Here is a 13,054-nt window from a genome sequence, read left to right as displayed (position 1 = left end):
ATAAATATGTAGGAAATTATATTTAACATTTCTCTTACACTTGGAATTACTTTAAAATGCTACTTTTCAATGTTGCTTGACTTCATCTCCCGAGTAAAGGGTTCTTTGTCTGAATAGACATGATTGCTGTAATTTAACCAGAACAGTTTAAAGAGATAATTTTAATTCTTAAAAGTGCACATTCTTAAAACTTAAACAGGCTGTGGAGTGTTGGTGTTCTTTGGGATTACCTAGGGAGGGTCTTCAGGAAAATTTTATTGTTGCTGCTGCTCTAAACCCTTTTGTCATTGTAACTGACAATTTCTGAGGCTAGAAAGTGGTAGATCGTAACCCATATCTTATTTTATTTGGCTGTGTTTATCAATCATTTCCAAATATGAAAAAATCCTTAAGTCTTTTCTGACTTGTGTCATGTTACCTGAAAATTTGAAAATTTGAGTTGCTGTTTAGAAGCAATTCTGACTGTAGTCAGTCTCTTAAGGTCACAGCTGTGATTACTTCCAGGTGTCCTTTTTTAAGGAGCTGCGTTGTAGCTGTGTTGAGCTCCTGTTCATGTATTTTTGCTGACCATACTAATAAATTACTATGTATGCCAGAATGCATTGGAGGAGAATAGGTGATTGTGAGGAGGCAGACAGGAGGCTGCTTTTGCAGGTAGAGTGGTGACACCCTCTGCCTTTGAAGGCAAGAGGTAAGCCAAGAGTGGCAGTAAGGTGAAAAACCTCCATACACATTTATAAGACCTGATAAACCAGTACGTCAGAATTCTAAGCATCTGACACCAAAATATCATCTTTGTGCCTGGCTTGACTTCTTCCAAATGCAGACACTCATGGAGCTCATCAGGTTCAATCTCTGACTGTTCCAGCTGAGCTCTCCCCAGCTTGCTGAGGGACAGACACAGCCCTCCTTCCCCTTCTCTTCCCTCACTCTGTGGTCCCAAGCACAAGCTTCCAAACTCATTCTTTACCAGTACTTAACTACAGATACCTAAAAATTGCTTGGTGCAGGCACACCTCATGCTCTCTAACCTAAACTGTGTTTGCTTTTAATGTACAGGCAATAATTTTTGAAGACTAATGCTCAGCTCTGAATGGGGTTAAGATTACTAGAGTGATGTGACATAAATCTTGCCCACAGTAGTAATACTGTATCCTGTTTCCTTAGAGGACTATGGTTATATTTGTGAGGTTTGGAAATACTTGAAAATAGGATTGCTGCTCTTTTATGTAATGTTGCCTGTGTTTGAGGATAAAGAAACTTTTTTTAATTTGAATTTTTTTCCTAGTTCCTATCTGATACAATTACCTCACGAAAGAGAAGGGATTTCTGAAAGGCTTACTGCTATAATATATGAATTCTCATACTGTCTCAAAAGTGAACGAATTTGTACTTCAAGATTTTTAACTGTGGAATTATTTTAAAAATATTTTGTTCCATTGTGGCATTAAAAATATCATCAGTGACCTGCGTCAGAGACTTCAGTGAGTTGCCCCTATTTAAATGCTTTGAGTGCAGCTCAGATAACAATCTGTTCTTTGTTCATACATTTTTAGTACAAATATTTTTAGTGTATGTGCAGGTGTATTTTATATTAATGAAAAAATCAGCTTGAACAGTAGGTGTTTATAACTAAGCAAGGGACTTCTATTTTTTTGTTCTTTTTAAGCTGTTGCAGATATTTCACTGCATTCTGTTATAAATCCCAGTTTTATGTTAAGAACTAATATTTCATTAGTTAATATCTGACAGCACAGAGATATCTCATGTTTCTTTCTTTACTGTTTTTTTTTAAGTAATACAAATAAAAATCCCTAAACTATTGTTGCTTTTTCCCACTAATTCTTATACTCTTGCTGTCTGTAGTATTTGCTAAAATTCATATTAGTACAGTATAGGAAAGTGACTATAAGCTTTCTATTTCACTCCTAAATGAAAGTAAATTATTTGGCATAGAAGTACTTGGTTGTAGCACAACTGTCCTGTTGTTTCAATATAGTTTATAATTATTTCTTCAAATAATCCTATTTACCTTTGCATTTGGATCACTGCTGTAATTAAGAGTATTAGAGGTTATATTTTAGAACAAGTAGTCTTTATAAGTTTCTGAACTGAAAAAAACCCCTAAAATCACTGTCAGGCCATTTTTTGAAAATAATAATATAGCTAAGAATTTTGAGAAAACTATTTAAAAATACTGAAAATTCAGAGTAGGTCCATCTGCACAGTTCAAAGAACAGAAATGCTTACTGTGATAAATGTGCAACTTTGTATCCATGTAGACATGCCAGGGTAAGAAGTTGTGACTGATACAGACCACCAGTAAATCTGACACTTCTACATGTACAAAAATCCTAACTAAATGAAATTAAATACATCTTAAACCTTGTCAGTATTTTGAGGAAGTCAAACCAAAATGTGAATGCACTGATGAAATTATTGTGCAGTATGTTTTGGAGTTGCATTCATTATACAAATGTAGTTGTCTTTCTGTATACAGCTGAGATTTTTTTTCACAAGCATATGTAAGAAGGCAAGAAACACTGTTGCAGAATTCAAAATCAGTCATTTTGAACTGCACATGATTTTTTTTCCAGAGCTCCGCTTGTTCTCTGACCTCTGTATTTTAAGTGTTTGAAGAGTAAAACCATTTAAACAACATTTGTTTTAAGTAGCAAAATTTAAATATTAAATGAAAAAATCTATTTAAATACTTCTTCCATATGCATTTAAGGAAACATATGAAAAATTTCTGAATGTTCAGAAACATCAAGACCAGCTGACAGCTCAAGACCTTCCTCTTCAGAAGGAAAAAAGGTAAGCTTCCAATTAGAATGAATATTGGTAGTAGTTTTCTTAATGTGCTTTCATATTCTGTTTTGGCACTTCTGGTAGTTCCCCATGCTACCTGCCTTCTTTTCCTCAAACACATTTTCAGGCTTTTGCTCTATTCCTTGTGTGATATTTGTATGGTAATTTCATGTTGAAAAGTTTTACCAGATGTGTGGAGCACTCACTTCTCATTGTTAGAGTAGAGAAATCCCATCTATTTATCTTACTCTTTAGACTCTCTCTGCTCTTTTCAATATTCTTTGCTTTGAAAAAGTTCTGAAGTATGATTTGAAAATGAACAGAAAATATCCAGAATTCTATGTTTCTTTATAAAACATATCTATTCATATATATGAATGTTTTATATATATATAAAACATAAATTCTGTATGAATTTTTCTAATTATGTCTTTTATTAAAGCATTTTGAAAAAAAGAGGTAAACTTTTTATTTAAAAAAATGGGCTTTTAAAGTACCAACTACAATGTTCCTGCCTTTAAAATCTCAAGATCTAAGGCTGAGCTCTTTAATAGTATTTAATTACAGTTCTTGAGTATTTTAACTTACCAATATTTATATTTAAGAGTCTCAAAATACTTAATTTCACTATTTTTCTTCTAATGGCTTTGAACAGAAATCATCAAAACTTAGTGATTTTAGAAAAGCTCATTTGGCTGGATTTCTTTAATTATTACCACTATTAGTAATTGAATTTAGTGTCTGTTTTTTTCTGTTTTACTTCCCTAATATGCACAGCAAGCTCTTCATCTAGTTAGCCACTGGACAGAAAAGCTCCATGTCAACCAGAAGCTATGGGAAATCTACATTTGTTGGTTTCTAGGTGTATCCAATCAGGATATGCTTTTAGGTGCTGTTTGCTCCTCTTAGACTGTAGTCTTGATTTTTCTGAGATTTCTTGCAAGGATTTCAAATTAGAAAATTAAGTTAAGTAAGTGTTTAAAAGAAATGGCTACAGCTAGGAAGTTTTGGTTTTGGCATTTACTGCTTTTCTGTATAGTTATTTTTTCCCAGTCCCAAGTTGTTTTTATCTTTGTTCTTGCTGTGTATTTTCTAGCCAGATTTATGCATTGCTCCAGGAGCACATCGTGTTGGTTTGTCACTTCTTCATTTCAGCCATTTGTTATTTATGTTAGGAAGAGAAAGGATTAATTTGCTGAGATTATTTCAATTTCTTAAATAACAGAAGTTCATGTTTCTTCATGATATAAATAGCATTCTGTGACCCACAAAATGTTTTATTATAGATTTGTGTTAGGTTCTGAGCAGACAAGAAAACAAATGAATTTAGTTTCTTGCTGCATGCTGCTGAAAAATAGCCTGACTCTTCACAGAGCTCAGCCAGTGGATTTACTGATGTGAAAAACGACCTAAAGCTAGTCAGAGATGAAAGGTTTTTTCCCTGTTAGGTTTGTAAAGCTCAGAGAATTTAAAGAATTTTTGATACTTACTTCTCACACTGGATATGGTACTTCCTCTGAGATTAGTCTGGATAGGATAATTTATCTCCTAAGTATAGGCAGAGGGTTAGTGGGAAGGGCTGGTTTTTTTGTTTGAGAGGCATGGAGTTAGTGGTTTGGTTTAGGGTTTTTTTCCCAGAAAATAATCTATTGTGAATCCATTCTGTAATATTAACTGTAGGGTTAGGACCTGATCTGAACTACTTAAAGTTTATAGCTTTTCACATGCAAGAAATTTTTTCCAGCTTTAGTGGAAGTAGCAAGTAACAGTATGTAAATGTAAGTATATACCTGTATATACTAGATCAGGATTGGAAGCTTTTTAAAATCATTGTTAAAATCTGCATTGTTTCTAAATAATCCTTTCTCACGTCCTGACTCAGAAAAGCATTAATATGCATGTTTGAGAAGTAGTACTCCTTAAAAACACCTTCAGAAGGAGTGTTTTACTGAATCACAGCTTCCTTCATGCTGCTGAAAACACTGTTTCTAAAAAACCCGAGGAGTTTAAGAGGCTAGTTACGTATTCGCTTTAAATTTACCTGATAATGTTGGTATGTATTTTCATGGCTGTTTAGTTGGTCACTTCATATCATATATATTCCAAACATTTACTTCAAGCACTGGTTTTTCTTTGCCTTAGCATCTCTCCTGTATGAGGCTGTTATCTTAGAAATTTCTGCTTTTGCTACCATCAGTGCAGTCACTGTGCTGAGCAGCTCAAGATTACACAGTAGATAGAACACAGGGTGTCACTGCTACGTTAGTACTTTGACTATGCTTACTGCTAGTGCTGTTCTTTATATTGATCAGAAAAGTAAAGACCAGTGGCAAAAGAATTTGATTTTAACATTCTGCCTTTGATTTTGCTCTGTGCTGCTAGTATACCAAATTTTTCCTGGCAGCAGGCTTTTAAAAGTAAGTTGTAAGCTGGGGGGAAGATCACTTCCTATTACAGTATTACTTTAACTCAATCTTTGACTTCAATAATATGAATAATGCATAGCTGACACTCATAATGGTCATGTGGTTAATTCAATACATGAAGTTATCACACCTTTCAAAAGGCAAATCTTTTAAAATTAACGTAGGCCTTCTCATGTTTACTATAGGAATGTGATCTGCATTCATTTGTAATGGAAAATGTATTTCTGAACAAAGACTGACTGTATGTATGGTCTTTTGTGATGTAACTCTAATTGCATGGTTAATTAAAGGAAGAATATATGTGATATTTTAAACAGAAACCTGGCTGGCAGCAGATGGCTGACTAAGATTGAATTGGAAGAAATGTTGTTAGAAAAAGTGTCAGATGATGATGTAAGTAATTAATCTTTCCAATCTTAAGGAGGCTTGTGTCTTAAAAATCTGGACTCTGGGTGTGTTTTTGGATACTGGAAAGGTATTATGCAGAAGGAGGTCCACTTCAAAAGAATCTTCTGTCTTCTGATGAAGTCTGCATGTGTTCACAGCACTGTCACATTCATGTTGTTCTGAAGTGACTTGTGTAGATATCTTTTATCTAGCACAATACAGAATTCTTAAGAACTTTCCATTGTTATTACCATAATTTAGTTTTTCTCCTGGCAACATTGTGAGACCTAGAGCACTTGTTCCTTGTTATCTAATTATGTGGTCAGGAATGGGTTATAAGAATTTATTCTAGAAATAGTCATTTATTATAGCTACAGATGAAAAATAGACAGGGCTAGAACTGCTGTTACTGATTGTAGAGAAGGGGTAAATATTCAACACGGGGAAATACAATGAATTTGTACAATAGCTAACCTGTACAGAGTTATTTAATGTTAAGGATGACATGGTAATGATAGAAAAATCACAGAGGGCTTACTAGAAATAAGGAGCCCTTTTTCTTAGTGATTGACTACAAAATCAAATAACAGAAGACAAAAAGCTGTATAGATCTGTGGTTTGATACAGATATCTCCTGTTACATGAATATGGTGGGAGGGAGGAGTTTTGCAGTTTCCTCAGTGTCTGCAAACTGTATCATTCTGTAGGTTTGGAGTCATCCTTTTCATCTTTCTCTGGGTATAAGACTATTCATCCTAATAGTCATACGCTTTTTTCTCACTCAGAGCTTTTCCCTACAGTCCCCTGAAGAGCATTAGATTTTGTCACAGCAGGTTCAGTCTATGTGGCCAGCTTTTGGAAGCTTGAATATGACAGTACCAGGGAATGTAACTCTATTTGTCTGAACATTCCAAGTGTTTTCTCACCTAGAAGCAGTGTTCCTCAATCTTGTCTGTCCTGTGAACAACAGCTTTGCAAAAATAGCATAACAGCAGCAAACATGCCCTTTGCTCAGTTGTCATCTGGTGCAGTGGCATGTGATGGCTTCCTTGTCTGTGGGGGATGTAAAAAGGTCTCCAGCAGATTGTGGTCCATAAGCATCAGTTAGAAGTAGTTGTTGTAAATTCTCCATCCTGATAATACCCAGGAGTCTTTCTCTACCTCGCAGTAGAAGCCATTAAGACTTCAGTATTTTCAGTAGCTCCTGCATTTGGAATGGCTATTTTTCCTCTCCAAGTGCCAGGTCTAATTGTACAACCAAAGAGTTTGGTGTTCTTCACTGCTTGGTTTTAGTACATTCTGTACATTAGTACATTTTACATCTGTAAAAGTACATTGCAATAAATTTAGAAAAACCCCAACCAACCAAAAACCTACACTAAACCCTTATCTGTACTGGCCTCTCCCATGTAAGCCTGAGTCTATAGTAAAATACATTGTTTAAATAAATTTGAAATGTCTCAGTATAAGCTGCCAGTCTTTCCTGCTCAAATTCTTACCTTTTGCCACTGCAAGAAAAATTTCAGTGATGTTTACATTATTAAACAAACTCAGAGCTATTGATTTTTTTCCTTTTGCGCTCTCCAAGTGAAAACTGTTGGAAGTTTTCTACTTCTATAGTATCTATAATTTCTACATGTTTTTATTTCCATATTTCTGCTCTTCAAGGGCTTTACCACAAGTCTGTGTCATATTGTTAGGTAAAAGTAGTTTTCAGGGACTATTGTTAAGTTACAAGAAAAGTAGTAATTTTGTGCTAGAGAAGACTCTGGTAAAAGAGAAAAGAACAAATACTTGTAATAACTGCTTGTAAGTGAAAAAAACTTCAAAAATCAGGTTATGGTATCTATATGAAAAATCCATTTTTGATGGTATGATAACTATATCTGGTGACAGCTGTCTGGAGCTCCTGCCAGTAAGTCTTGGTAACAGGACATCCCAGCTTTTGGTACAAATGGGTTAACACACTGGTGTGTACTCTTTAATCACATGTTGAAGAACTTTGGAGGGAGGTATAAGGGGGAAGGAGAACCACACAGTAGCAAGGATAATTTATTTCAAGAGGTTGCCCTTTAAGTCAAGTATCTCTTGAATTTTTAAATACCTTGATTGTTCAGTTTTAAAGGAAATCATAAACATTAAAGTAACTCAGCTTGAACAGCCAAAGATAGGCATTTTTTTGTATATGTTATGAAATATAATCATTTATGAGATTCAGTTCAGTGAAATAAAATTATTTCCAAATCAGTGAATATGCTAACTTACTAAAAAGCAAGTGAAAATCTTTTCCTATTTTAATAAGACAATAATAAAATAATTAAGACATCCCTCCAATGTTTTCTTTTCTTTCTTTTAAGTGAGATGAACTTCATTCTAATACAGTAATCCTTTATAAAAAGGGGTTGGTTATGCTTTGGAGTAAAGTTTAATTGTTTTCTGAAGAAAGAACTAGATGTCTTTAGTCACACAGAAAATGATGCAACTGCATGCTGTTCTTAAATCAGCATGTAGGTGCAAAAGTGTCATCTTGTCAAAAATCATCAATAAAAGTGAAGTAGCAAAGATCCATTAAATAAAAATAGAAAGTTTTCGCGAATGCAATTACACTTGCATACTTTAATGAAGTCTTGTTGTCTTACAGTACTCAAGATTTATTCGACTCTTACAAAAATTGGTGGCATTGCCATGTGCTGACATCGAGGAGAAGTATATACAGAAGTTTTCCAAAGAAGTTCCTGTGCAGTTGCAGAAGGTGGTTATTGAGCCCTTGCAGCATGATGAGCGAGGAGTGGCCTTCAGCACTGGGGAAGGTAATCATTTCTTGTTGATTTGTAACGATGCAGACTTTTTTCCTCTTCACACCGCTTTCTTTATATAAGGTACAACACTGCTGAAAGTGTCACTACTTAATTTTATATGCTCATATATGTATGTATACTGCATGTATAGCTGTTAGTGATGTTATGGAACACCAACTTAAGACATGGACTGGTCAGAAAGTACAAATTTTTGGCCCAGACTACTATCATCTGTTTTTTATATGTATTTTTATACAGTGATAGCTCTGTAGAGAGGACCCCATTGGGTTACAGGTTGTAGGATACAAAAGGACTTTGATTTTTGGGCACAGCTGACTGCTGAACATAAAAAGAGTAGAGGAATGCAAAAACAAATGTGAATAGTTCCATGGATGTAACAGTGTTGTTGCTTAGTATAAAAATGGCATGCTTAGACTAGTGAGTAACCTTTATCATGATTTTTGTTGGCAGTCCAGCAAAGGGGAACTTTGAAGATGCAAAGAATAAATAGCAAGGTATTTGGATATTTACAAACACCTAGGAAAGTGTGAAGAGGAAATTTCTAAATATGGGACAGAGATGGACAATGGGATATTGATCATTCATACCGAGATGGAGGGGATGTTAGACAAAAGTATGAAGGTCTCTGTGTCTTCTAAACACAGGCTGTTATGTTTTCATTGGAGAGACACACAGCTGGGAAGCGATATAGAATATGAATGAGTGCATAGAAAAAATGTGACAAATGTGTATAGAAAAGGCTGATGATTTTCTGGACAAAGCATGTGTGCACACACACTTTATGCTGTACATTTAAGAGGAATCTTAGAGATGATGGGTATTATGCAGCAGGCAGCAGATGATAATAAGAACAAAGGTCCCAGAGAATCTGCAGGGCAGAATAGCTGGAGAGCTGCTTTACCTGGGTTGTCTTCAAGGTTACATGACAGCAAAGATGTGAGAGCAGCAAACCGTGATTTAATTTGCACTGGTTTTCAGTAGTATCTTCAGAACAGTAGTTAATGAAGTTTGATGAGCATGCAACCCGTGTGATTTGAGAAAAGCCACCAGGTTTAATAAGTTCAAAACCAGTCTTGTTTGTGCCCCATCACCCCCAAAATGAAGAAGAATGTTTTATTTGTTTCATAATTCCTTTATCAGAATGATTGCTTCCTTTGTGCTGAAGGAGATTGGTTTCCCAACACACACTTCTCCCCCACTTAACAGATATTGATTAAAATACATTGAAAGATAGTTGTTCTTTGTTTGCATTTTTTTTCTTACCTCAGCCTGTAAAACCAAACAGCTGGCACTGTATGAATGTGATGAGATTTGTTTAACTACTTGGGCACTTGAAGTTCTGGAGAATATTGAAGCCTCATAAAAGATTTGGTTTAATTTCTTTAAGGTAAAAGAAAAACTGCCAGAGCTACTGCAGTAGTTTATGACAATGGGACTGGAAAAATTACAGTGAATGGAATAGACATTTTACATTACTTCCCAGTGCTGCAGGACAGGTGAGAGCACTATGAAAGCTGTATTTTACTTTAATTAAATTATTCCAGCAAAAGTAATGCCATACAGTTACATATTGATGCTATGTTGATTCTATGTTCTTGTCTCTGTATAATTACCTGTTTTATAAAAATGTGTCTTGCATTTCCTCCTAATTTTCAGGAATTTACTGATAGGCAAGCCTTGCTCTGTGCTCCTTGCCTCACCTTTTCTGAAGGGATGCAAAAACCAAGAACACGAAGTGTTCTAATAGTTCAAATTTTAGTCCCCTTAGAAAGGGCTTGAAATTTATTTTTAAAATTAATAATAATAATTATCATCTCTAAGTGTTTTGTAAGAGATTTGCAAATTGCATGCATGTGTAATTACTCTGGTGTACAGTAACATAGTGGAAGCAAACAAGGTGAGGCTTTTCATATAAAGCTTCAGATTTTGGAGGATGTGCACAGTCTGATTTAGAGAAGACTTCTCATTAGGCTGACATAAAGTTTCTATTCCTAATGTGATTTTTGTTTTTATTTTATGTTGTGATTTTTAAGCTCAAGAATAAAGGGAGAGGTTGCTCAGTTTCAATATCCAGAGCTGATGGATCTTGGCTTCCTTAGAGAAGTAGTGGAATAAAAGTAGTTGTAAAACTGAACTTAAAGTATGTACCATTGGCAGTTGGAATATGCTCCTAGCTGCTAATTTCCGATTGATTTGGATGAGATATGAATGTCTTTCTGGATCTCTGCCCAAAAGTTAACTATGTTTTTTAATATACAATGATAAGAAATGTGCATAGCATAGAACTTTATGCACATGAATTTTTAAATTTTTCTTCTTTTTTTTCCCTTAGGGAACAGTTATTGTTCCCTTTCCAGTTTCTTGGCAGAATTGGAAAACATGATATGGTTTGCACAGTCTCTGGTGGAGGAAGATCTGCACAGGCTGGAGCAATACGTTTAGCCTCTGCAAAAGCCTTGAGGAGTTTTGTGACAGAAAAGGAGGTGGAATTCATGAGGCAAGGTAGGAATTGAAATGATTTCAATGTTTCTTAATGTGTTTCTGGTAATTAACAGAATTAATACAAGGATCATTAAGGATCAGATTTGAGTAAATAATCCCAGTGAAACCTTGTGTATTGTATGAAAGGGATGTGCATTGATTTATAGACTGTTTTCACTTTTTTCCTAGCATCCTTTGTGTACGTATTGGATGACTTCTCAAGCATTTTTCCATCTGTTCATGACCTCTTTTAGGTCTATTAACCAGCTTATATTGCCTCAACATAGAATCACAAAACATGAATGTGTATTCACTACTAAATAAATTTGGATCAGACATTAGTGAGCTGTAAGATACTGAGATAGTGGTTTGTTTTACTTCTCTGGTCGTGTCTTGTTCATGTTTTAAAAAAGTTTTCTTCAACATAAATACTGGAGGGTTGGCTTTCAAGAGAGAGTAATGAGCAATGTTGGCTTTGAAAAGAGAGTAATGAGCAACATACTGCATGCAACTAGCCAAACTGAGGGAGCTTCTTTCCTCTCTTGCAGTATTTAGTGTTTACAAGTTACCTAGGATAAGATAGAATTTATTTAGATAACTGCAGGATTTGATGCTTCTCGGTGATGAGATGTCTGTGCTATTTCAGCAAATGCAGTGTTATTAACTGTGAGCTTTTAACTATGCTCTTTCTGGACTAGCAGCAAGAATACCTGCTTGTATTAGTGGCAGAACAGTTGTGGCAGAACAGCTGTGATTTTTTCACTCTATTGCCAGCCATGAAACAAAAGCTGTATTCATGCTTTGCAGATTTCTTTGACTGTACCTTTTCAACACTGGCAAGTATAACTTGCTAGGAAAACCCTTATAAATAGACATTGTAATGAGTTTGGTATCTTTACTGAGATCAGGTAATTGTGAACATGTTTGGGACATTGCCAAATACACTTTTAAGTATATTTATATATATAAATGTATTTGTACTTATATATAAGTATACCACTTTAACAGTGGTCCTCAGAATGGGGAATGTGCAACTGATCCGTTGGGATTCAGTAAGAATGTGCTGTATATAATTCATAAGTGAATAAATACATATATTTGGGAGTACATGCTCAAAAATGCTGCTAGGACTGCGTGATCAAAAAAGTTTAAAGACCACTGCTTTAAGGGCTTAAGCAATATGGGTAGATAAGAAACAATGGGTGGTTATTTTAGTGGTGTGTAAAGGAAAATATGAATGAAGTTCAGTTACTAAAGAGAAGTTAGAGGATCTGATGACACTCCTTTGAGTGTTTTGTATTTCTGAACCTTTAGCCCTCTGGATGATACAGATTATGTTAGTGAAAGTCAGAGTTATTTGCTCACACTTAGCATACCTGTAATATTAACTGGTAGCAGTAAATAAATGGGTGTTTTTCTGTGTTTTGTAGCTGGATTACTGACAGTTGACCCACGTGTGAAGGAACGAAAAAAGCCTGGTCAAGAGGGACCCAGACGGAAATTCACCTGGAAAAAGCGATAAGTCTTGAGTATTTAAAGAGTGACAAAGTGCTACCACAATGTCAGAACATACTGATTTATGCTTTAAAAGTGTTGTATGAATATATTTAGTAATAAAGACTTTTTTTCCCCTTTATAATTATTATGTCTTCTGTTTAAAGAGCAACAAACAACTCTAAATTTATTTAAAATTGTGGAAAATCATGGTGCAATTTGATGGAATGCTAAATCTAAAATAGTCACCAAGTGCCAACTTTGCATCTTAACTTAATTGAAGTCAATAACAATTTATGAAACTGTTGGTGGATTATAACTTCTAAAAATCAGTTTGTTTAATGATTTGGCAGTTTAAATTCTGAAATTAGGCAGCTCCTAACCGGGTATTTGGACATCTTCAACGTGCCTCCCTTTGTGCCTTGCAGGTATCTGAGGATAAGCAACAACTTCCTGCCTAAACTGTGGTGGAGTTGAGAAGCCAGTGAGAATAGTAGTGACAATTGAGGGGATGTTGAGAGAGGAACTGTCACAGAGGATAACCTTTGCCTGTGGAATCAGTTGTCTCCAGGAAGCTTCCCCAGGTTAAGTAGGGAGTGATTCAGAACAAGTACCTAAATTTAGGTTCTCTGAATC

The 13,054-nt window shown here is 35.1% G+C and overlaps 1 protein-coding gene across 3 annotated transcripts in view; it reads left to right on the top strand.

Annotated features, from left to right (window-relative positions):
* MRPS9 (mitochondrial ribosomal protein S9) overlaps positions 1–12,559 on the top strand; it is a 34,085-nt gene extending 21,526 nt beyond the window's left edge. For all 3 annotated transcript variants that reach the window (XM_054627658.2, XM_077173377.1, XM_077173378.1), the window contains 6 exons: positions 2,735–2,817; positions 5,555–5,630; positions 8,266–8,434; positions 9,831–9,939; positions 10,776–10,945; positions 12,355–12,559. In XM_054627658.2, the coding sequence (XP_054483633.2) occupies positions 2,735–2,817; positions 5,555–5,630; positions 8,266–8,434; positions 9,831–9,939; positions 10,776–10,945; positions 12,355–12,446 (699 nt within the window). In that variant the 3' untranslated portion in view covers positions 12,447–12,559. The remainder of the gene's footprint in view (positions 1–2,734; positions 2,818–5,554; positions 5,631–8,265; positions 8,435–9,830; positions 9,940–10,775; positions 10,946–12,354) is intronic.
* Positions 12,560–13,054: the final 495 nt, after the last annotated feature.

The sequence above is a fragment of the Agelaius phoeniceus genome, chromosome 2, assembly GCF_051311805.1.
Source record: "Agelaius phoeniceus isolate bAgePho1 chromosome 2, bAgePho1.hap1, whole genome shotgun sequence".
Lineage (NCBI taxonomy): Eukaryota > Metazoa > Chordata > Aves > Passeriformes > Icteridae > Agelaius > Agelaius phoeniceus.
This window is presented reverse-complemented; position numbering and strand designations above follow the sequence as displayed.